The following is a 24,305-nucleotide window of genomic DNA, read 5'->3' as shown; positions in this document are numbered from 1 at the left end:
CCGGAGCCAGAAACGTGGCTCTTGACGCAGGAAACAGCGAGCGAGGATTACATTTGTGCTGTCGACTCCTCATTGGCTGGAGAATTGGCCTAGAGGGATTCAGATGTCCCTAGTCCCTAGGGGGTTCGAGTACTGCTGCTAGTGGAGGAGGGACACATCCCTGCTGATAATCGTCACTGCTTTATCGAGTGAGAGATATAACAATGAAAAATCGGGTGTTTGACATTTGACAATCGTTGGGGGACTGTCATCCATTGTTTCGGGAGATCAGTCGATGAAGTATGCGGATTTCGCGGTGGATCAACTCCATTTGACTGGTTTTGGCGATCGTTACGGAGGGCTGAGGGGAATCCAGGTATTTATTGTTTTGTTTATTGAGTTATTTGTTGGACATTTTGGGTTTTGCATGGGGTAATAGGTTTGAGGGGATACGTGGAGTATTGATTCGATTTTTTAACCCTTCGACCATCACGTGGGGTGTGGGAAACACCCCAGACTTTTTCACAGTATTTTTTTTAGTATTTTGTCATTGATAAAAATGAAAATTGTCGGATTAATATTGTCCTTCAAACCTTCAATTCCGTTTTGTTTTTTTTATCGTCGTTGTGTTTATCTTCTTTGGGAAAAACGGTATGGAAGAACTTGTTTAAAAACCGAGGGAGTAACGACGGGTTTAAGATATTTTATTGAAGTTCACATTGTGTCTTATCGAGTGAGAAATAAGAATTAAAAAATCGGACTATTGTTTCGAAAGATCCAGGTATTTATTTATTTATTTAGTTATTTGTTGGATATTTTGACTATTAACTAATGTTTAATGTTAACTAGTATTAATTAATGTTGATTAATGTTGACTAGTGTTTGAGGGGATAAATGGGGGTATTGATTCGATTTTTTAAACCTTCAACCCTCGCGTGGGGTGCAGGGAACACCCCAGACGTTTCTTCAGTATTTTTTTTTTAGTATTATATCATTGATAAAAATGAAAATTATCGGACTAATATTGTCCTTCAAACCTTCAATTTCATTTTGTTTTATTATCGTTGCGATGTTTATTTTATCTTCAAAAAATCTTTTTCATATTTATTGAGTCATTTTTCGGGAATTTGTATGTGAGTTACTAGTGTTTGAGCGGATACACGAGAGGATTGATTCGAACTTTTTAATATCGCTTATTGAAGTTCGTGTGTTTACTTTGTTTATTTACTTTGGGGATTTGTCGGGATGAGCCAAAATGCCGCAAGCAACAATTCAAGGGTATATCAGATTCAATAAATACATTGAAGTTACACAGACCAATAAATTCTATTCATGGCAAATCCATTTTAGCAAATATGCAATTCTAATATTTGTGGTTTGAATTCAGGATAGGATTCCTCCGTTTCTCTCTTCTATTTTATTTTTCACTGATAGGATGAAAATTTTCTAAAACCAATCCTACTTTGACCAAAAATTCAAACAATGTAAATTTACGTAAAATAATTCTGAACTTCGTAAAAAAAAGATAAGACTCTATATCAAAAGAGTATTTTATCGATTCAATCATTAGGGTTTGATTAAAAAAAATAAATCAAATAACATCAGCCATGAGATTTTCACTTTTTTATTAAATCCTTCATCCGACAAAAATGAACAACAAAAAATAGAGTGATGGAGTTGAGGAAAAACTGTTGACTGAATGAATAAATAAATAATGTGACTTGTAAATACATAAGGCAGGTTTTTGCGCTGGCAAGAAACAATTCGATTATCTCTGTCATTGAAGAGGTCTTTCTATAATTTATAATATTTTCATGAATCTATGATTCACTCGGTGTAAAGAATATCATAAATGGACTTTGGAAAATGATCACTGACAAAGGCTTGGAGTCTTTCCTTGCGAGTTACTGGAGTGTATCGTTTCAGTGGAAATGTCTTGACAATGCCGTCTGTCAGTGCTCTGAGAACACGCGTCAAATCAGCTTCTGGCCCCTTTGTGTATTTCTCCAATGCCAGTAATTCCTTCTGGAATAATTCCTCACCATACTCCTTGCGCGTTTGTGGATCCAATTGTACCCACATGTCTCGCGCTTGGTTCAGGATTGTAATGTTGTCCTTTAACCACGTGTTGCCTGATACGTAGTCACCTGTTTCAATTATTACAACGTCCACTCCCCAGCGTCGCATTTCGAGGCGGAGACACGAGCCCCACGCCTCGAGAGCAGCCTGAAATTATGATAAAGCACATTTTATGGGAAAAGTGGGTTGAAAATTCTGCATTGCGAGTTTTCACGGTCCTGAGTAACTCAATGCAGTATTTTTAAAAATAGGGGGGAGTGGGGCAAAACGCATCACTTGTCATTTTTCTTCAAATGTTGACGACTCATCGAATTTTTAATGAAGTGGAATAATTTTTTTCCGTGGAAAGTGCAATTTTTTTCTTCGTGATGACCCTGAACTGAGCTCAACTGATCAATTTATTCCTCAGTTATGAACGTTGGAAAATAAGTGAAAAGTTCTCATTTTGCTCATGCTCTTCTACTTAGAAACTCGGGTTAATAGTGAAGTTGTAAAACCACTAGGAGATGAGTTAATTCCTACGGGACTTGAACTTTTGTTGGGTCTAAGTTGATGTACTCTGTTTCATAACTTCTCCATTGGAACAGTGATTTCGATTGGGAGAATGTTTTTGCGAACCCTTTGGCATTTAAAGTCAGTCTCACAAAGCCATTTTTTTCTGAACATCTCGGAGACGAAGGGAAACAGCGAAATTCCCGTGACAAGCTTTTTTGTAGCTCTTATTCTGCTCTCCGAACACATCCTGATATGAATTATCTCTAGCGCAGTAGCTCGTGTTTCGGTTTGTCATTCGAAATTCATTATTATCTCTACATCTCTTTTTTTAGCATCAGTTATTTTCCTCAAAGTTCCCTGTATAAAAACAATGTGCTAAATTTTGTAGAAAATTCCTGATTTTTAGTCTGCATTAGACCCATTTTCCCCTATGCAACAAATTTATCGGAAAATGACCAAAAATCTCTTTGTACCTCTTAAAAACTCACCTCCAAATGAATGTAATTTTCTTCATCCTACCTCTTACTATTAAAATAGTGATTCGAATCGAAAGATGAACTCAAATCATTAGTGAAGTCGTGCCCTAAGATGACTCAATTCTCCAGAAACTGCAGTCTCTCCTTTCATTTCACAAAAATTATCTTCACGGAAATTTCTCTATTTCCCTTGAATTCGGAAATAGCCATAAAAAATGGCCCTAAAATCGGTTTAATTCCTCCTGTTTCATCACTTCCCTATTGCAATGATCATTTGGGTTAATCCCTCGGACATTCGAAATAATTTCCGACTGAAAACGTAACAGTCCAATAGCCACCGTTAAGCATTGAATATTGCGATGGTTTGTTTTATTCCTCGTGCTTTGAGTGGGCAACGAATACGTCATTTAATTATCATGTGTACCAGGGGATATTTCCCCCGGCATTCTAATGGAACATTGATCATCAACTGTTTAATTGTTCTCCCTTATGGTCGCATTTTGTTCCACGAAACTGTCAATCTCGTGAAAATATATAGCTACTGCATCGTGACACATTTTACGAGCGAGTTCATATGAAAGCTTAATAAAAAATTTACCCCATTTGCGCATTGAATTCCACGAACAGCACTCGGTATTCTAGCTAGAATACTCGATACAAGAATAATGCGACCCCTGCAGCGCCTCACAAGCGGCAGAAATACCTGGAATAGATCAATTTCTTCACAAAAAAAATCTCGTGCATTGAGAAAATACCGATAATGCAATATCTGTCATATTGCTGTCATTCCTGACATTTTTTTTTCTACTCACTTGAGTCAGTCGTGCAACACCCGTAAAATTGATATCACCGCTTTTCTTCACAACAGAGAGTGGGACCCACTCGCATTCTCCCAGTGCGACCCACGCGTTGGCATGCACAAGTCCCCATAAACCTGGTTTTTATTGAAGGCTTTCATTATACTCACCACCAAATAATTCACATTTTATCGTTCCTTCGAGAATCAATTATTTAATGGATTACCTGGTGCACCATCCGGCAGGTTTTCATTGACGTATAAAAATGTAGAGTGTATGTCCAACTCGCTTGTCACGTCGAGTTGAAGGACGTGAAGCCTCCCGGAACCTGCCTCTTTCAAACTCTGAACTTTCTCTTCGTTCTCTGATGCATTTTGAAAGCCCGCGAATACAGTGAAGCCCTAGGAATAGTCTCTATTTGAGGATTTTTAAATTGAAAATCTAGGAACAAAGGGGCGACTAAGGATGATTTTTTTCCTTTATATTTGTTTTTTTTTATATTTAATAATTTTTGTTGTATTTTTCTTGCAATTTTTCGGTGGGTTTCTTTGTTGTGTGCTTTCTTTGATGGAGAGGAAATAAATTGGGGAATCCCAGTCAATCCCAGGAATATTTTCTATTTGAGAGAAATTGCATATATTTTTTTCTAATCAAAGATGTATCATGGAGAAAAAAATTATCTGAAAATTAGTGTACAATTGCATTTTAGAATTTCTTTATGGGAAAACAGAGCAAAAATGCGTGGCAAAGAGTGAACTTTCCCCTGTTTAACGCAATTTTCCAAGAAAGAACATTAAAATTTATGAAAAAGTAGAAAAAAACGGATAATTTTATTTGCATTTTTCTTGCAATTTTGCCTTGATTTTTTTGTTTACTTTGTTATTGAGAGAAAATAAATTCTTGATTCAGAAGTAAGTTATTTGCAATTTTCACGAAAATTTCTTCTCTGAATTGAAAATATTTACTCTTAGATAACAAATTTTGAAATTCGAAATTCAAACAGACGCAAATTCTTGATTCAAATATGATTTTCTTGATTCGAGAATATAATTTCCCCTACGAGATTCAGGGAAACGGACTAGCGGAAATTTGATACTAGCAATTAGAGTTGAATATTACCAGTTCGTCCAGACGCTTGGCGAGTGCATATCCCACCCTGGAATCACAGCCCGTGATGAGGATGGCTTTGCCAGCAGCAGTAACCTGGGATCCATTTGAATTAATATCAAGTTCTAAACCGCAATGTATATTAAAGGGGAAATTAGAGGTTCCCATAGATAATGAGGCGTCAAGCCCTCGTCACAAGTGAGTTCAAGTTCGAAGAAGGTCAGAGGGTGATGGACGTCGATATATCGACGCCAGTAAAAAGTGCGGATTAATTACAGACTGGGTTTTATGAACTTCCACGTGTTACTCGACATTGCACGGACAGGAACAAGCAATAAATTGAGAATTCTTCATTCATCGGGAGCTTGGGGATAACTTTTTCCTACCTTGAACGGAGGACACGTGTGGAATTTAATTAATTGGATGGAAAAATTCACGTATCAAACGGTCGACCAATTTCGCCCGTTGAACATGTTTAATTTTTTCTATATCTACCAGAATGAGCCTCGCTTTTGACTAAATACAATTATGCTGACTAAAAAAAATGTTTTTTTCAGCACTTGTGTGAAAAAATTTCACTTTACGCACAAGTAATGAAAAATACTTTTACGCTCTCGTATATCTCTATATTATAAAAATCCAAATCGACTTCTGGTGATGAAAAATTATTACGCGAAATTAAGACTACGAAATTAAGGGACATGAGGATCAGAATAAGGGTTATGAGGGTTAGAATAAGGGTTACGAGGGGTATAATGAAGGTCAGATTAAGGGTCACAAGGGTCATATGGGGGTTGGACATGTACTATTCTGATGAAAGAAAATTCTTGCCACAAACTTTTCCTTAATTAATGCGGTGAAGATTTAGAATATAAGAAGAAAAAATGGGAGCCTTCATGCAATCACTCAGAAACAATTTCTGGCGAGAATTTTTTTGCAATTACCCCAGAGCAGAAGGAAACTTTTTTTTTGTGATTGGAAATTTAATTCTTCTTATGTTCACGAATTCTCGTTATGGTATCAGAGAGAAATTGAATTTTCAAAGAATCAATTGCTGTCTCTGTAACGAAATCCTGTGAAATTCCATATAAACGCTTCATCGGAGGTCAGCACATTTCGGTGGAAATTTGTGGTCGAATGCCCGATTAGTGCCGACAGTAAAAAACAATAAATAGAGGTTTTTTCATTCATCGATAGCTTTAAATAACCTTTTCCAACCTTGCGCAGGGGCACGTGTAGAGTGTAATTAATCCGACCAGTATATTCACCCATCGAACGATTCACCAGTTCGACAAATTGAAAAGTTCACGTTTCATCCATATTCATGTGGAAATGTTTCTGGCAGGATGCAAACACGCGGTATCGCCCAGGGGCTGATATAGAAGAAATTTTTAACAATATAAAATTGATGGAAAACGGTTACATGACTTTTTCCAAAAGAATCCACATACAGAGTTCTGAATAGCCCGTCGCTTAAATAGTTGTAATCAACGTTCATCCGCCTAAAAAACTCGATTTTGGCGAAAGTCGACTTTCCCCTGGGAAAAACGGAAAATCTGACCCTTTGAAAATCGGAAAAAAAAACTTCTTCAGTTTTCACTTTTTCCACATACTTTTGAGAGTTGTGAATAACCCGTCGCTTAAATAGTTAGAATCAATTACCCGAGTCGAGGATTTGGTTTTGATTGGACGTAAACAGGTCTTTCAAGATCTCTCCAGACCTAGATGGACCTGGTAAGTCCTAATCAGTTCTACGACGTACTTTTCCAGAGACCTTTCGAATCCTCAGTTCCTTTCGGTCCTGAGAAGTCCTCCTCGATGCTACCGAGAACGCGTGATTTTACGAGCGGGTGAAGGGGAAGGCATGTATGCGGAGGGTTGAAATTTGTAGCCAACGAGGAGACAGGGTTGCAGAATATATTTTAGCCACCCTCATCTCCCCGTTTAGAGGCGTTCTTTAAATAAAAAATAGTGAACGTTGATTCTGTATTTATTGACCCCCTGATGTCAATGAAACCCTCGGAGGTGACAGAAAAGGGGAAAAAGAATTTCTTTTTCACGTGGGTCAAGGGTGAAAGTCGAGTTTCGCCAAAATTGAATTTTCTAGCCGGGTGAACGTTGATTTCAACTATTTAAGCGCCGGGCTAGGCAGAACTGTCAAAAGTATGTGGAAAAAGTGAAAACTGAGAAACCATTTTTTTTGCCCCAGCCAAAGGATCAGATTTTCGGGTTTTCCGGGGCAAGTGGATTTTCGCCAAAATCGATTTTTTTAGCCGGGTGAACGTTGATTTCAACTATTTAAGCGCCGGGCTAGGCAGAACTGTCAAAAGTATGTGGAAAAAGTGAAAACTGAGAAACCATTTTTTTTGCCCCAGCCAAAGGATCAGATTTTCGGGTTTTCCGGGGCAAGTGGATTTTTGCCAAAATCGATTTTTTTAGCCGGGTGAAAGTTGATTCCAACTATTTAAGCGACGGGCTATTCAGAACTATCAAAAGTATGTGGAAAAAGTGAAAACTGAGAAACCGTTTTTTTTGGCCCCAGCCAAAGGGTCAGATTTTCGGGTTTTCCGGGGCAAGTGGATTTTCGCCAAAATCGATTTTTTTAGCCGGGAGAACGTTGATTCCAACTATTTAAGCGCCGGGCTAGTCAGAACTGTCAAAAGTAAGTGGAAAAAGTGAAAACTGAGAAACCGTTTTTTTTGGCCCCAGCCAAAGGGTCAGATTTTCGGGTTTTCCGGGGCAAGTGGATTTTCGCCAAAATCGATTTTTTTAGCCGGGAGAACGTTGATTCCAACTATTTAAGCGCCGGGCTAGTCAGAACTGTCAAAAGTAAGTGGAAAAAGTGAAAACTGAGAAACCGTTTTTTTTGGCCCCAGCCAAAGGGTCAGATTTTCGGGTTTTCCGGGGCAAGTGGATTTTCGCCAAAATCGATTTTTTTAGCCGGGAGAACGTTGATTCCAACTATTTAAGCGCCGGGCTAGTCAGAACTGTCAAAAGTAAGTGGAAAAAGTGAAAACTGAGAAACCGTTTTTTTTGGCCCCAGCCAAAGGGTCAGATTTTCGGGTTTTCCGGGGCAAGTGGATTTTCGCCAAAATCGATTTTTTTAGCCGGGAGAACGTTGATTCCAACTATTTAAGCGCCGGGCTAGTCAGAACTGTCAAAAGTAAGTGGAAAAAGTGAAAACTGAGAAACCGTTTTTTTTGGCCCCAGCCAAAGGGTCAGATTTTCGGGTTTTCCGGGGCAAGTGGATTTTCGCCAAAATCGATTTTTTTAGCCGGGAGAACGTTGATTCCAACTATTTAAGCGATGGGCTACTCAGAACTCTCAAAAGTATGTGGAAGAAGTGTAAACTGAAAGCACCTGACCCTTTGAAAATTTGAAAAAAAAAAACTTTCAGTTTTCATTTTTTCCACATACTTTTGAGAGTTCTGAATAACCCATCGCTTAAATAGTTGGAATCAACGTTCACCCGGCTAAAAAAATCGATTTTGGCGAAAATCCACTTGCCCCGGAAAACCCGAAAATCTGGCCCTTTGGCTGAGGCCAAAAAAAACGGTTTCTCAGTTTTCACTTTTTCCACATACTTTTGAGAGTTCTGAATAACCCATCGCTTAAATAGTTGAAATCAACGTTCACTCTGCTAAAAAATTCAATTTTGGCGAAAGTCGACATTCCCCCTGGAAAAATCCAAGATCTGACCTTTGACCCTCGTGACCCTTGTGACCCTTTGACCAACTTTCCCTCTGCAAAAATCCAAGATCTGACCCTTTGGCTCCGAGTGAAAAAAATTTTGTTTTCAGTTTTCACTTTTTCCACATACTTTTGAGAGTTCTGAATAGCCCGTCGCTTAAATAGTTGGAATCAACGTTCAACCGGCTAAAAAATTCGATTTTGGCGAAAGTCGACTTTCCTCCGGGAAAAACGGAAAATCTGACCCTTTGGACTCCGGGTGAAAAAAAAAAATTTATTTAGACATTTGTTGCGCCTTTGGGGGTTTCATTGGCATCAGAATCGTTATAAAACACAGAATCAACCTTCACTTGGCGAAAAAATTCAATTTTGGCGAAAATCGACTTTCACCCTGACCCTTGATCCACGTGAAAATGAAAATTTTTTTTTCGCCTTTTCTGTCACCTCCGAGGGTTTCATTGGCATCAGGGAGTCAATAAATACAGAATCAACGTTCACTATTTTTTATTTAAACACCGCCTGCAAACGGGGAGATGAGGGTGGCTAAAATATATTCTGCAACCCTGTCTCCTCGTTGGCTACAAATTTCAACCCTCCGCCTACATGCCTTCCCCTCCATACCCGCTCAACATAGAGGACTTCTCAGGACTGAAAAGAACTGAGGATTCCAAAGGTCTCCGGAAAAGTACGTCGCAGAACTGATTAGGACTGTGTACCTCCAATCAAAACCAAATCCTCGACGCGGATATAAAACTTGAACAGTTGAGCTCTTCAGCTCTTAGTTGAGTTTTCGGGAAATATCTCCGAACCCAAGGGAGATAACGAAATTTTCATAATAATTTTTTTTGCAGCGCTCAATTCGTTCCACAAAAACGGTATTAACAAAAATTTTGCCATCTCCCTTAGATTCCGAGATATTCATTAAAAACTGGCCCATAGTCAAAATCGAGTTAAACTGTTTTACCGCTTCGCTATTAATTTGAAGTCACATTACCTAATTCAGCAGAAAATTTAGCAATCAAAGCTTGATATACCGATAACCCCATCAAGGCAGATGTATAATTAACTTCAAACAGTGCAAAATTACGAAAAACTCCCAATTTATTAAACTTTTCTTCGTCATTCCGTAATGTCACACAGAATGTCATTCGTAGCGGGTCTATGCCACGTGAATTATTCAACCGTTGCTCTAAATTTATCCAGCTGTAACTAAAGGTTCACTCAGGAGGACTGGTAGCACTGCGGGAATTTCTACTCTCCGGAAAAATCTCTGAATTATGAATATGCCTACCTTGAGATTGTGATAGAATAACGTCAAACCAATGGAGAGAGACAGGAAGAGGAGAAAAAGTAGAAAGCTCGATGTCTGGGATATGCCAAGTGTATTGAATATTGTCGCGAGAATAACAGCCACAGCGTGTGAAAATGCTATCGGTAATATACACCTCTCCAAGAGTTCCCACGTCTGACTATCGTCGGGCTCTTCATTCGTTTTCGAAGGCATTCTTCAACTCGCGAGAAGAATAACTCAATTCGTTTCGTTTTGTTATTAAAAAAATATGATTTATCCCCTCGATAATTCGATTGTTCGATTGAGACATTCGCCGATTTACAACGCGATCAAACTATAATCACGTCTTAGCTAGGACTGAGCTAACTTTAAACTGGAAATAGTCTCTCATATTGGATGCCGTGTACCTAAATATAAACGCAGGGATGAGTCTTTAGATTTTGGTGTCCCCTGGTTTACTTCAAGATTTCCCAATTGTTCAAATAACTTGACAGTGACAATATCATTTCCCAAAGTGAGAAATGAATGATCTGAACCTTCAGTCTCTTGATAATTCACGTTCAAATTGGTATTACCCAGTTCTCCCTATTCATTTTGATACAGAAATTCTATCAATATAACTGACACATTGAAAAATAGACTAAACTTTAACGCAAATGCATTTTCCTGCTCTCCCTTCATCTAATTTTAAACTTGAAGAAGAAATAATAAAGATTCATGGGCACCTGATTCGAGTCTAATTAATTTACGATCCTAGCCGTAATGCAAGAACAGTGAATAAAGACAATAATCGATAATCCAATACCAAATGCCTCTAAATCGCAGACCTCAGTGAGCGAAAAAAAATCATAAAGGTAAACAGACACATTCGGCTCCCCTAATTAATCATATCCGTCAATTATAAACCGGGAGACAATCATCAAATAATCAACAAACACGACAAACCCTTTAGCTAATTTTAAAAAAATCCAGAATGAAGCTTTCGATGCGAAAGACCAACAACACATTAATATCATCCAATTAGCATGCAAACCACGCTAACCGCCGAGCAAGGGCAATATCAATTGAGCCAACAATCAATAGCCCAATCTGAGCGCGGCTGACGAGGTGTTAGCAAATTACAAAATGGGATCATTAGAAGAATGAGTTGTCGAGTCGAGTGGAGGAGGACAATAACGAGAGCGGTTATTAAAAACTACCCTTGAGCATTTTACAGTGGCCCTCCCTCCCCCTCTCTCCTACTCGCCAAATTGATGATGCACGACGGATCTCCACCATAGACTCCCTAAATATAAAATGAAGAGGAGTAAATTGGGGCTGCAATTGAACTGAGAGGCTAAAACTGCCCCAGTCATGGATTCAAAAACTGGAAAAATAAAAATAAACTCGCGAGATAAAGAAGCGAGGAGAGGGAGGGATGGGACACAGGAGTGGGGTAGGTTATTGATTTTGCAGAGGGTGGAGTTTGTGTTGGGGTAGGGGTGGAGGATTCTCATAGTAGTGGGGGCAGGTGGTGGCTGTGTGCTATATATGCGCGTCGTCGAGTCTGCCGTGGGTATAAATAGGAAGGGTGGTTGCACCATTGACCCAGTGCTAGTTGGATTATTGCACGACTGGGTGGGTGGTCGGTAGTCTTCACTCCGAGCACTGCACTCTGACACAAAGTTTATCCTTCCGATGATTTTTTGTCGAATTAGTTTGTAAACAAACTGATGATTGGTGGGGGGAATTTTTTTGGCTGTTGTCGGAGCGTTGAGGGGAGATCATTAGAAATTGTCTTGAAACTTTTATTCAGATCCTTTCGTTTTGTGGAAGAAGTTTTTAGTCGGATGAAAGTACAATCGTAGACACTGCCCACATTGGACCCTATCGAAACCTTCGAAATTATTTCTATTTTATTGGAGATTTCAATTGACTTGGGGTGATTGGTTGAATGGGAAAGTTTGGGATAATCCAGTGGTCCTGAAGTATTGAATAAGTGATTGGACGACTTTTGTGTCAACGAACTCGGAGGAGAACTGAGAAAGGGAGTCCTTACGCCCTCCCTTCCTCGTGCGTTGGGGGTCATCGAGTCGTGAGTTGAGTTGTAATGGTCATTCGTAGAAAAACGAAGAATGAGGATAATCTAGAGCATTGAATTAATCCGGGAAATTTGCCTGTCTGTATGAGAACGTAATTCGCACTTGACCCGAAATTTCAAAAGTTTCAATTGAGTTTTTCATCAGGATAAACATGTCGGAGTCCACAGCGGTGACTCCATCCACGGGAAATCCGTACAAAATTGTTGACTGCAGTAGAGAAAAGAGGAAAGGAATTACTGCCTCTTCACTCGAGGACCTCACCAACGTGGCTAGAAGCAGATTGGCACTGGCCTCAGATGCTGATCTCACTATTGTGTTGGAGCAAGATGGTAAGTCTTCTATTTTATAACTTTGAGGTGCACCGCTACAATGTTAATTCGACGTTTGAAATTCATTGAGCGTGCTTCGAATATGAATGGAGTTGGGTTGAAGTTGAAATTGGAAACAGCCAACGGAGTTGATTGAATTGTGACATAAAAGGAATTCATAATAATTGAATTGGGCTTTTATCTCGGGCATAAGTGGTTTTAGCAAAAATTTCACTCTTTTTGGGGCTGATGAATACGTTTTTTCATGTTCTCTTCGGAATGAGTTATTATGGCGATTATACAACAATGAGCAAGGAATTTTACCACTTTATTGTGAAATTGAATGATGGAAATGTTTAAGTAATTCTCAAACGCTAGATGAGAAAAATGAAATAGATAAATACGAATCGAAAGTAATTGATAGAAGCGATGCAACGAACATTACGAAGACATTGCTATAGAAACTACGCCCCGAATTCATTAAACCGAGAAGCCAGAATTTTTTTTGCCCACAAATGAGCAATGGAGAAGGTTTTGAGTAATCCACGAACTCATGATATGAAAAAAATGAATAAATAAATAAATAGATAAAACGGTCTTTCGACATTTTCCAAGGGAAAATGTCGATTTTCCTTATGGCGATAATTAAACATTTAGTAAGTCATTTAAACACTCAAATTACGTAATAGAAATGCTGAAGTAATGCTGAAAAACGCGAGTAAAAATGTAGGTAATTATTAAAAAAGTGGTAATATTTTGCAGGCACCGAGGTAGATGACGAGGAGTATTTTGCAACACTCGAGAGAAACACAAGCCTGATGGTACTCCAGGGAGATGAAAAGTGGGCAGCTCCAGGCAGCAGTAAGACTGCCTCACGTTACATAGTCGTTGACAATGTTGATAACGCTGGTAGAACGATCGATGAGACTGTGCGACGTTATCGAAGCCCAGTTGAGCCACTGGTGTCAACATTACACGGTGATCCATCACACATTTCCCTCCTCGGTGGTAATGATCTCGAGTTACTGAGCGACATGAATCCAGACAGTCTAGCTGATATAGTGCCAGACAGGCTGTTCTTGGAGCAGTTGAAGGAGGCATCGGGAAGATTTTTGGCGGAGAAACGACAGGCACAGGAGTCAATGGCACTCCTTCAAATGTACGCAACTGGAGGTGAAATGGAGCGAGCGTAGGCCATGTGGGGGGTGGGCGCCCTCACACTGGCGAACATGTATAGCGTCCGACGTCGAATCTTCTACAGAGGACGACAGTTGCAGCAAACTCTGATTCTCTTCTGGAATTGAGCCCATTTTATTTTGAATTACGACTGAATACAACGGGGATTATTATTTTCCGACGATAACAACACTCTCGAGGTTCAGTCGTCAATTGATTCCATGGATTTTGTATCTTCAGGAAAGGTAATGATGGATATTGTTATTGATCTGTTTGCTATGGAATTCAGGATGCACGAGGCAAAATGGTAAACTGTAAATTGTGAGTGATTATTTGTACAACTTAATCACCAATTTGTCTCTATTAACTAATCGTCGAGTCGAGTGTAAATACGACTCTGTTAGATGTTCGATGAAAAAATCTATAACTTTAAGGAAATCATTCAGAGAAAAATTTCACTTGTTTCCTCAAACTTGTTAAAATTTGCCTCGAAAAAAATGAATTCATGCTCAGATAGTGATTAAAATTACTCCGTTACATTGACCTCCGGTTGAGGGAGAAAATCTATCGAACTTGATTCACTTGAAATTTTTCTCTGAATGTGATGAATCAGTAGCTAGTCTGTTTTCAGTAATTTTTAGAAAAAAAAAAGATTTTCTTCTCGATTATTAAAACAATCGCTATGACCGCCCGAGTCACAGTAACGCACCCCACGGAATTGTATAATTGATGCTCAGTAAGAAAAACAAATGTAGCATTTAAATAATCGATTAATGGTACATTAATCGTATAACTATTTCAGATATAATCGTTTGAACAGAGAAAGAAGGATTGTAAATGTACTTCGGAGAATAGGGTAACGTTGTAAATCGCTTGGATAACACCAATCGGTGACAGATGGTGTGGCTGTGTCAGTTCTAATACAAAAACAAAAAAAAATAGAAAAAAACGCCGAATCCCTTAAAACATCATGAACAAAAATTAAGTAAAGGAGAAATCGAGACAGCTTCGTACGTAGATTAATAATCGAAAAAAATTGACTATTTTTTGTGTTGAACCGACGTGCAAGGGAATGATTTAAAGACTGAATTTATAGAGAAAAAAGTACCAGCATTAAATCCATCTAGATCACCAATTCACGAGTACACAAAAAAATGCGAAAAAAAATGTAGGATACTATTACCATACCACGTGACACCAGATATCAATCCTTTGATACTAAGCGAAGTTGTGCATTTGTTAGTTAAGAGTAATAATAATGAAGATAACAATCCAATAGGGTAGGTAATTTAAAATTAAATTGATTAATTGAGTAAGAATAAGGGAATAATAGTTCTAGGGGCTTCTATAAAGACTGTATGCTCGCGTCCTGCCCCCAATCCTCATCAGCTGTAATTCTGCATCAATAAGATTTTTTTAGAGGACTCAGGTCCAGTGATAAGGTTCTAATTATACAAATTAAAAAGGTAAAATATTGTACAAAGTAAATTATATGAGTCAATAATTCTGCGAATCCCATTGAGGCCCCCTAAGCGACATTATCTCGATGTGATTTTCATTTCTACTCGTAATACGTCGATTTAACGATTTAATGATGATACTGCTATTGTATAGAGATGAAGAGATAAGGCGAAAGTACGTGAAAAATGATTATTGATTGGAGTTTACCAATTTGCAACTGAACAAACTAACGATAGCGAGCCTCTATTTTACTTGATTGCTCACTTTGCTCCAATAATTCTGGAGATAGGAGGGAATTTTTACGATTGACGGGCTGGTATTTGTGCAAAAAATTATTGGAGCAAAATGGGTCATCAGTTGTTGAATTGAGACTTTTCAATTTTCCAATGACACATGTCCAACATTTTCCCTTATTTTTCTGGGTATTTGAAGTAAACTCGTCTTGGAAAAATGAAGTCATCGCCTTATTTCACTTACTGTTAATCGCAGAGCTACTAAAATAATATTTCAAGGGAAATCGATAATCCAAGGAGAGTAAAATAAAATAAATAAATATACAAATAGAATTCAAAGTAGTCTAATGTGGAAAATAACTGAAAGATGCGATGCAACGACCAGTAGGAAGGCATTGGTATAGTAACAACGCCACTAATTCAGTAAACAAAACAACAGAAATTTATTTCGCCCATAGTTTAACAAATAATGGTAAAGGAAGCTTCTAAAAGGTTTTGAATAATCCATGAACACGAGAGAACGGCAGCTAAGTCGGTATTTACGATACGCGCTGTTAGTCAATAACTATCGAATAGCCTACTGCCATCAAACTTGAAACAAGAAAAAAATTTAACAGAGACGAACAAAAAATGCTCAACAACTCCTGAGATAATCGACAATGTTTTTTTTCTTATTCAAGGTCATTTTGACTGTGAGTCCAACATCTACTGGCTAACAGCCGTCTTAAAATCGTACAATTTTAATAAATAACTAAGTAAACTGAAAATTATTGAATGTTAAATTAAATGTTTGCGAAAGTCCTCATCGAGCAAGTCTTCAGTTTTTTTATGCTCAGGAAATTCAAATTTCATGTGTTCCTCATTCAGACCTTCTTTATTTATTTCTTTTTGTGTTGAAAACACGGAACAATAATTGGATAACGCAATTGAACTTCTAAACATTCACAATTAAATTAGTTTAGAGTTAAAATTAATGAATTTGGTCCAGCAGTGGTCTATGTTTTAATGGTATTCAAGAAGTTTCCATCGATTATCTGAAAAAGCACACTGGACGCTTCATTCCACCTGGCAGATGCATTCCTCAGTTGGCATGCAGCTTCCTGAACTGTCAATTCACTCTTCACCAACTGCTTATTGATTCCAGTGAGCTCTTGAATGCCAGTAGTAATAGTGTTATCAGTCAGACAGACTATATTTTCCCTGAGTGACTCGTTGCACTCGTCTGATCAGCCAAAAAACACACAACCACATTAACATTATTATTACCAATTGTGATAAATTCCTTTGATAATGAACAACTTAATTTTCTAATTTTTACATTGATTTCTAGGGCTTTAAGAATAGAAGAATTTCTTCTGATATTCACTACAACTAAAATAGATAATAAATGAGTTGATAAATTAAATAAAATAGTTTAATATTGAATGCAAAGGAAGTAAATATAGTAAGTGTCTTAATTACGAAATACGTAACAACAATTTTCTCTGATATACTGATATATTCCAGTTAATTATTACTGTCATTGATTTGATCTTGTAATGATTGTAATCAATAAAGGAACATAACATTCAATGATTACTTATTGGGGAAGGGTGGGGCAAAATGGACACTTGAAATTTTCTTCAAAGTTCATAAGTTAGAAACAAATTTATCAATTAAGCTCAGTTCATCGCAAAAGGGATGAATTTTATATTTCATGAAGAAGAGTTATTCCATTTCTTTAACAATTCAAAAAATTTTACCTCACTATTGCCCCTGTGACTTACGTAATTTTTTGTGGAGTAAACTGTTGTATTTTATGAACTTTCTGTCATTCGCTGATTTCACGTTCACGTAGGGAGGGCAGGCTGTTGCATCTATTGCCACACTTGCACTGCTCAAACTACCACCATCTGCAGAGTTCCAGAATTAAAGGATTAATAGATAATGAGTGGGTGAATAAACTATTATGCCTGAAATATTAAAGGGCATACCGTCGTCAGACTCTGTAGCTTCCCCAGATATTATTATTCCAGACGCATTAGACAGGTACTTGAAGGCCAGACCCTTGAATTGTCAAATACTTCATGACTTTTGTATTCAATTTTGTAGAGGTGAAATGGAGATGAAGAAGCGAGTGAGTTTTTAGATGTATTATTACCGTTTTTATGTCTAGGGTATCCTCGTCAGACTCCGGAGCTTCCCCTGCCACTACCACAGCCTTCTTATCCATTTTAGAAGAGGTTTTTGTCTGTATTACATGGCTCCAGTGGGTAACAATGGGAGAGTGCGTGTTGAGGGCGAATAAAATAGCTAGAGGGGATTTTTTGCTTCAAAAATTGGTCTCTGGAGTGAGTGCCTCATCACTGACCAATCCACAGTCATCAGCTGATTGTTTAGGTTATGTTATGATGCATTGGAGCTGTCAAAGTGCTCGGGAAGGTGGGGAGACTCGATAGGGAATGTTTATTGACTCTTATGGGAAAATATTGACGTTTGAAACTTTTTTATTTGTTAATCAATATTTTTCATGGTTGAGATGTGAGAATGTCGAGTTTTTCAGGTGTGACAGGCATTCATGAGCCTTTTTGCTCCGTTTTTAAAATACGTCAGTGTTTACATCACATGATTTCGATGGGTGAAAAAATATATCGAGTGCAAATGAAATAGCCAGAGCAAATTTTCTGCTACAAAAATCAAATTGAAGGGATTTCTTCATCAGTGATCAATCCACAGTCATCAGCTGATTATTTACCTTGTGTTATGATGCATTGAGCTGTGCATGTTTCGAATATCCAAAGTCATTATAAAACGGAAGTGAAATAGCTAGAAGGGATTTTCTGCTCCAAAAAGAACTTTTCGAGTGATCACTGTAGCATTCACATCATCACTGACCCATGCACACGCTGCCAGAGGGCTCCAAAACCCTCAAAATAAATAGAAATTGTGTTTTTAAAAATTCAATAACAAATATTTATCAATTCTTCTCGATTTTTTACAGAATTCATTACAACAAGAAAATACACTCATTGGAAACAGTTCCACTTCTTCATGAAAATTGTAAAGCTTGAATATACTTCATCCCCTGAGAATATCGAGCTCTTCAGGTGTGACATGCATTCGTAAATCTTTCTCTTTGATAACATCCTGAATTTGTGTGAGAAGTTGAGGTGCTATCTCAGCAGCGTCAATGTAAATGCATCTAGCCCAGGGGCATGATGCCACACTCTCGTGATAAACCTCCTCCCCCTTCTTCTCACAGAGATTTTGTTCTCGCAGTAACAGCATGTACAGTCTCCATATCAAAGGGCAGCATCGAATTTCAGGTATTCTGAAAGCGACGAGTTTGAATTAATTGGATTAGTTAGCCAGTTGGATGGAAAGGTTATGCATAATTAGGGAGTTACGTACTTTGAGAGTCTTTTGTGGAAGTGGAGCAATTTGTTGAGTGCTGCAGTTCTGGCTATGGCATCTTTTTGACAGACTTTGGAGTTGAGACGTGCTCTGCCTGATAGACACATGGAGATGGCAGGCCAGAGGCGTTTCGTTGAGATCGACGTTCGAACGCACCAGTTTGGAAGTTCACTCTACAGAAAAAATGTTTTTAAAATTTTTATTTCGTTATTTTAATGCTCAAAGTGCGTAAATCTTCAGAATTTATTTACACTTTGGGGAATTCTCTTAATCTATATATTTACATTTTTTTTCTCTCGAATAAAGTTGACACGAAATTTTCAGGTAGTTATTTTACTATTCACGAAGAATTTGTAAAGTATTTCAAGTGTGTTTGGATCTGTTTTTTTTTTAAGGGGGAAAATAATCTTTTTCGTTCTCATTCGTAATCGATTGTTCAATTAATAACAAATCATAAAGTTATTCAATTATTTTAAAGCAATTGTTTACATCTTCAAGATTTCATATTTCTTGTTTGAATCTACAACTCAAAAAAGCGTACGATTTAAATTGTGATGATTTCCCAGAACATTTCAATTTTTTGCCTCGTCTTAAATATTAAATGATCTCATTGCGCGAGTATCACTCGCGAATATTTCCCCATAAAATTCCTAGTCTCTGCGATGAAGAATAAAAATTTAAAAAAGAGAAATTAATCCTCAAAGAATTAATTTCCCATCATACCTCAACAGCGGAAGACATCGACAGCATATAGAAATTATCAGGAAATTTCTTCAAAGCACTATCCAAGCTCCCCTTCAAATCATCAAGTCTCCTCCCCCTGTGCTCCCCGGCCATCTGCTTGAATATTAATTCCCCCTCGCAGAAAACCTCCTAAAAAAAACAAAAGCTGAACAATCAAACCCCCTCATCTTCTCCCATCACATATTTACCTCCAGATATCGATTTTCCCTTGACCTCTCGATACACCTCTCAAAGAGCGTGTGAATTTCTTCGAAATCCCTCCCACCAACGTACAACAAGTAAACATAACACATGACTGCATCACAATAGAAATTAGGTTGAAAATATTTGCCTAATCCGGCATCAAGGCCACCTGGAGCGTTGATAAATTCCTCGCAAGAATCCTTCAAATACTCCTCAGTCCCGCGTATTTGTTCTCCTTCAGACGCCCCAGAAGACATCCGCGCGAAAATCTTCATGATCCTAATCTTATTATTCACGTCCCAAGTCCTCGTATCCAGCAGACACTCAACAAGAGTTCTATAAAGACTCAATACAGATCTCTGCTCGGCCACATTTTTAATATCTAATATCACATTCCCCCTGCTCTCAATAGCAGTCTCCAGAATACTCATACAATTCTCCCACCTCCCCATCTCCCTCTCAATGACAGCATATTCCCTATAAAAATCCAAGTTATTTCTATTCTCCTCCCTCTTCAAGAACTCTTTGAGAATCCCCTTCAGCTTTTTAATACTTTTCTCATTTCGTATCCCCTCGGCCTTCTGGACCCCCACCAAACTCCTCTCCAGCCTCATCCACCAGACGTATATCTGATTCTTCTCCTCGAGATTCAATCTCTCAGCGATAATTCTGAATGCATCTCGAATGAAATCCACAAAGCCCTCTTGGGCAGGGTGATACTTCAAGTACTGAGGTCCACTCGTAATTCCCCCCTCAATCAATCCCTTCAGCAAACAAATCCTCTCCCGATGTCCAGCGACCTCACCCACACAAGGAAACAGCATTGGCAAGAGGCTCTCAGCAGAGTCAATGCTCCAGTTGCACTCGTCCATCCCCAGCTCCTCGAGAATCACGTGTCTCGTGGGTAGAAGGGGAACCTTAAGTGCCAGAAGTGCGTAAATACCCAGTCTAAAATTAGACCCTGTTGACAATAACGGATGGACGAATTCAGTGACGTCTTCGGGGGAGATAAACCTGTGGGAGTCACCAATTAGCTCCACATCTTCCTTCTGAACAGTCGTCCAGTGGCAATTCTCCCTGAGGAGCTCCACTCGAAGCCACAATTGATTTAGAGGCAGTTGAGACGTCAGAATGACCTCCTCCATTCCAATCAGCTTCTTCTCGTCGATCGAACCCTTGAAATTCTTCGAATCCCTGGTTACTCCCAGGTTCAGGGTCAAGAGCATCCTCAGGGTCTCCCACATCTGCTCCCAGAGACCTGCATGCCTCAGGAATATCAGACACTGGTACAGCATCTGGAGCAAATTGCTGTCGTAGGATTGTGGAGTGGATCTGGACCACAAGTGCAGGCTTGCGAAGCAGTTCGAGTATAAAGCGAGGACTTTGGGGGCTGTGCAGAGGGCGATTGACGACCTCGTGGCGGTTATCAGGGCTTGCCAGAGTATCAGGTTCCCAGGATCCTTCGAGATGAGGAGCTCCAGCTGGGAGGAGTACTGGTCTGCTGGGGATAATTCACTCAGAAAGTTCAGTTTGCACTTGAGGAGAAGGGGAGAGTCTGGATTCCCCTCCAACGCCTTCTCCATTATCGCCAGTTTCCTCTGGTACTTCACCGTCTCTGCTTTTGTGCTGTGAGGGGACACCTCGAAATTCTGGTCTCGGTCCTCGAAGTTTATGTATTGGAGCCAGAGGTCGATGTTCTGAGGGTCTTCCGACAGCTGCTCATTGAACTCCTTGATCTTCAGCTTCGTTTCTTCCTCTTTGGTTTGCTGGAGAGTGCTGAGGAACTCTGGGGACAGCTGGGGATCATTCTGAGGGGGTGGAGCCTCGCTTTTCAATTTTTTGGTGGATTTTTTAGCTGCTTCGGGGGACAGAGCGAAATATCGACGCAACAGCTGCTTTTTCTTGTATTTGAGGGACACGAAGCCCAGGGTTTTGTAGGAGCGAGTGTACAGGGGTCTCGCTCGTGCACACAGCGTGTCTACCCTCAAGTTTCCCTTGTCCCTGACTCTGTCATCGAAGTAGACGTTCTCAACCACTAGCTCGTATTTAATTTTCGGTTTTGCTTCCTTACTCGACTTGTGTTTCTTGGATTTCTTGGGTTTCTTTGCGGGAGGGGGGGAGTAATGGTGAAGCTCCTCGATGTCTGAATCCAGAGGAATCACTGGTGCTGCTTTTTCCTCGGGGATTTCGAACAACTCGTCGTCTGAGGAGTCAGAGGAAATCGATATTACTCGAGACCCGGGGATGATCTCCGGTTGGAAGCTCGAGTTCTTCAACCAGATTGCGTCATTTCGACTGTCGACAATTTCAACCTCTGAGGATTGGGAGGGAGCAGTGAGGTCGTAGGCCGGAAACAACGACATTTTAATGAGTAATGAGTCTAGTGCTTAGTGGGGAAATTGATTCACTCTTTTCTGGGAATTGAAAAACATCACTGAGGGTTTATTTACGTTCTGTCGTAGTGATGACGTTTGTAACCTCATTGCGGTTTTAAAAGTCGCATGGGTAATGAGTAATGATTAGTCACTATCAGCGATAAAAAACAGATATTTTATGCACACCACTTCATTTAGAAAAATTCATTCACTAATGCAATGGAGTTAAATTCTTTCTTTGGAATTTCGTGCTAGTTCTTTACGTTCTTTATTACATGCCGGAGCCATTTTTATTTTCAAAATTAGTTTGTGGGACAGTTGCATGGCGGCGCTGCAGTCTGTTGCAGTGGCTCCGCTGGACGAACGGTTCAAATTGACGGAACTACTAAAGTATAAACAAGAATCAAACGGAAGAACAATCGGGGAAGCTGGAAAAGGCGTCTTGATTCGCGTTTTTCTCAAAAAGTTCTTCTGAATTAGGCAATTTAGAGGTGAAACGGGGTCTTCTTCTCAGGTCAGTAATGAAAAAGAGATACTTTATTCACACGAACGCCGGGAATGTCGGGAAAATCGGGTAAGGGCACGGTTTTGATCCTCCTCGGAGATTTTGTCATGAAGATTCACTGAAAATAGCAAATCGAACAAAGGAGAAAGATGTCGGAAGGGGGTATTGTAGGGAATGCGTAGGGTGGTAAGGTTATGCATTCTTTAATGTCGACAAAGTGACGCTCGTGAGAATGATCGAAAAAAACCGAGAACAAAGAACCGGAATACTGACAAAACAACACGAGAAGCTGGAAATCCTCGATTTTGTCTTTCGGTTTTTTTCACAATCAGAGGAATTTCCAAAGTAAAGAATGCAGAACAGTTCAAGAGGAGGTTATTCTTGTTGTAAATATGCGAAGTAGAAAAGCAGACATATCGTATTGTTAACACACTGAACCCCACGAGAGTGAAACTGGGAAGATAGGTAAGAATACATTGGGATAACACAGGATCAACTTTCAGATCGGGAAAGGGTTGGATTGAGGTTTTTTTGTCATGAATAATTGGCAAGTGAAGTAGTTTTCAACTGATATTAGGTCGCCTCCTCTGACTATGGAAGAAAAAGATCATTTTTGATTGAGTAGTTTTACATCGTGTGACGAATTTTGACGGAAAATTGCAGATAAAATAATGTAGATCTGTTTGAGAGGGGGATTTAGGATTGATTTCGGGTTTTGGTTTTTCTCGTAATGAATGAAATGTGTTAATTAGAGTAGTTTCGATGACTTGAAGACCATTTTTTATTGAAACGTTGGGAAACTTGATAAAGTGATGTGATAGACATTCAGTGAAATATGTTAATTAATTAAAGCAGTTCAGATGACTTAAAAATTACTTTTTATCGACGCAAACCTCAGAGAACTTGAAAAACTGATGCGATGAACATTCAGTAAAAATTACAAATAAAAAAATCTAGAACCGTTCAAGAAAAGATTTGGAGAGTAATTTTGGTTCTTCTCACAATCAGTGAAAAGTCAATTAATTAAAGCAGTTTAGATGACTTGACAAATTTTTATCGATGCAAACGTGAGAGAACTTGAAACAATGCTGTGATGAACATTCAGTGAAAATTACAAATAAAAAAATCTAGAACCATTCAAGAAAAGATTTTGAGATTAATTTTGGTTGTTTTCACAATCAATAAAATATCTCAATTAATTAAAACAGTTTAGATGGTCTAAAGAGTAATTTTTATTAATGCAAACGATACAGAAATTGGAAAAGTGATGTGATGAACATTCAGTGAAAATTACAAATAAAACAATCTAAAATGTTCAAGAAAAGGTTTTGAAATAGATTTTGGTTCTTCTGACAATCAGTGAAATGTGTCAATTAATTAAAGCGGTTTAGATGGCTTGAAGACTAATTTTTATTGATGCAACCTCAGAGAACTTGAAAAAATGATCTGAAGAACATTCAAGGAAAATTACAAAGAAAACATTCTAGAATCGTTCAAGAACAGATTTTGAAATCAGTTTCGGTTCTTTTGCAAATCAGTGAAATGTGTGAATTAATTGAAGCGGTTCAGATGGCTTGAAGACTAATTTTTACTAATGCAAACGATAGAAAACTTGGAAAAGTGATGTGATGAACATTCAGTAAACTTACAAATAAAAAAAACGAACCATTTAAGAAAAGTTTTAGCGATTGATTTCGGTTCGTCTCACAATCAGGGAAAGTGTCAATTACTTAAAGCAGTTTGGATAACTTAAAGACTAATTTTTTTCAATGCAAACGACAGAAAACTTGGAAAAGTGATGTGATGAACATTCAGTGAAAATTCCAAATAAAACAATCTACAATCGTTCAAAAAAATATTTAGAGGTTGATTTCGGTTCTTTTTACAATTAGTGAAAAGTGACAACTAATTAAAGCAGTTTAGATGACGTGA

The 24,305-nt window shown here is 38.6% G+C and overlaps 4 protein-coding genes across 6 annotated transcripts; 1 reads left to right on the top strand and 3 right to left on the bottom strand.

Annotated features, from left to right (window-relative positions):
• The first annotated feature begins 211 nt into the window (after window positions 1-211).
• LOC107048194 (DNA fragmentation factor subunit alpha) lies at window positions 212-16,745 on the top strand. 3 transcript variants are annotated; one of them, XM_015271263.2, is made up of 3 exons: window positions 212-355; window positions 12,140-12,324; window positions 13,066-16,745. In XM_015271263.2, the coding sequence occupies exons 2-3, from the start codon at window positions 12,147-12,149 to the stop codon at window positions 13,494-13,496; spliced, it is 609 nt and encodes a 202-aa protein (XP_015126749.1). In that variant the 5' UTR covers window positions 212-355; window positions 12,140-12,146; the 3' UTR covers window positions 13,497-16,745. The 3 variants fall into 3 exon arrangements, with proteins under 3 accessions (XP_015126749.1, XP_015126764.1, XP_015126756.1); XM_015271278.2 differs by lacking the exon at window positions 212-355 and adding an exon at window positions 11,448-11,988; XM_015271270.2 differs by lacking the exon at window positions 212-355 and adding an exon at window positions 11,448-12,072.
• LOC107048184 (D-beta-hydroxybutyrate dehydrogenase, mitochondrial) lies at window positions 1,588-10,270 on the bottom strand. Its single transcript, XM_015271252.2, has 6 exons — window positions 9,915-10,270; window positions 4,946-5,029; window positions 4,053-4,227; window positions 3,842-3,963; window positions 3,628-3,732; window positions 1,588-2,205 (listed from the first exon to the last, which is right to left on the bottom strand). The coding sequence occupies exons 1-6, from the start codon at window positions 10,125-10,127 to the stop codon at window positions 1,807-1,809; spliced, it is 1,098 nt and encodes a 365-aa protein (XP_015126738.1). The 5' UTR covers window positions 10,128-10,270; the 3' UTR covers window positions 1,588-1,806.
• On the bottom strand, window positions 15,593-17,635 carry LOC107048218. The gene is made up of 4 exons (XM_015271291.2): window positions 17,314-17,635; window positions 17,147-17,219; window positions 16,940-17,065; window positions 15,593-16,395 (listed from the first exon to the last, which is right to left on the bottom strand). Exons 1-4 carry the CDS (start codon window positions 17,383-17,385, stop codon window positions 16,169-16,171), a joined length of 498 nt encoding a protein of 165 aa, XP_015126777.1. The 5' UTR covers window positions 17,386-17,635; the 3' UTR covers window positions 15,593-16,168.
• A 476-nt stretch (window positions 17,636-18,111) lies between these two features.
• LOC107048168 (protein NRDE2 homolog) lies at window positions 18,112-22,153 on the bottom strand. Its single transcript, XM_015271228.1, has 4 exons — window positions 19,499-22,153; window positions 19,290-19,439; window positions 18,564-18,739; window positions 18,112-18,483 (listed from the first exon to the last, which is right to left on the bottom strand). Exons 1-4 carry the CDS (start codon window positions 21,854-21,856, stop codon window positions 18,231-18,233), a joined length of 2,937 nt encoding a protein of 978 aa, XP_015126714.1. The 5' UTR covers window positions 21,857-22,153; the 3' UTR covers window positions 18,112-18,230.
• Window positions 22,154-24,305: the final 2,152 nt, after the last annotated feature.

The sequence above is a fragment of the Diachasma alloeum genome, unplaced genomic scaffold (assembly GCF_001412515.2).
Source record: "Diachasma alloeum isolate Michigan unplaced genomic scaffold, Dall2.0 Dall_scaffold_00176, whole genome shotgun sequence".
In the NCBI taxonomy this organism is placed as follows: Eukaryota; Metazoa; Arthropoda; class Insecta; order Hymenoptera; family Braconidae; genus Diachasma; species Diachasma alloeum.
This window is presented reverse-complemented; position numbering and strand designations above follow the sequence as displayed.

Bases quoted from the DNA above. Each gene is read 5' to 3' on its own strand.
- LOC107048184 (XM_015271252.2), bottom strand. From the start codon at position 10,127: ATGCCTTCGAAAACGAATGAAGAGCCCGACGATAGTCAGACGTGGGAA. The intron at 4,228-4,945 runs GTAATATTCAAC...GACTATTCCTAG, and splicing joins CCAAGCGTCTGGACGAACTG to GGCTTCACTGTATTCGCGGG. The intron at 3,733-3,841 runs GTGAGTAGAAAA...GATCTATTCCAG, and splicing joins GTGTTGCACGACTGACTCAA to GTATTTCTGCCGCTTGTGAG.
- LOC107048194 (XM_015271263.2), top strand. From the start codon at position 12,147: ATGTCGGAGTCCACAGCGGTGACTCCATCCACGGGAAATCCGTACAAA. The intron at 12,325-13,065 runs GTAAGTCTTCTA...AATATTTTGCAG, and splicing joins TATTGTGTTGGAGCAAGATG to GCACCGAGGTAGATGACGAG.
- LOC107048218 (XM_015271291.2), bottom strand. From the start codon at position 17,385: ATGGATAAGAAGGCTGTGGTAGTGGCAGGGGAAGCTCCGGAGTCTGAC. The intron at 17,066-17,146 runs GTATGCCCTTTA...GGAACTCTGCAG, and splicing joins AGCTACAGAGTCTGACGACG to ATGGTGGTAGTTTGAGCAGT. The intron at 16,396-16,939 runs GTAAGTCACAGG...TTGGCTGATCAG, and splicing joins TTTACTCCACAAAAAATTAC to ACGAGTGCAACGAGTCACTC.
- LOC107048168 (XM_015271228.1), bottom strand. From the start codon at position 21,856: ATGTCGTTGTTTCCGGCCTACGACCTCACTGCTCCCTCCCAATCCTCA. The intron at 19,440-19,498 runs GTAAATATGTGA...TGTTTTTTTTAG, and splicing joins GGGAAAATCGATATCTGGAG to GAGGTTTTCTGCGAGGGGGA. The intron at 18,484-18,563 runs GTACGTAACTCC...CGTCGCTTTCAG, and splicing joins TTCCACAAAAGACTCTCAAA to AATACCTGAAATTCGATGCT.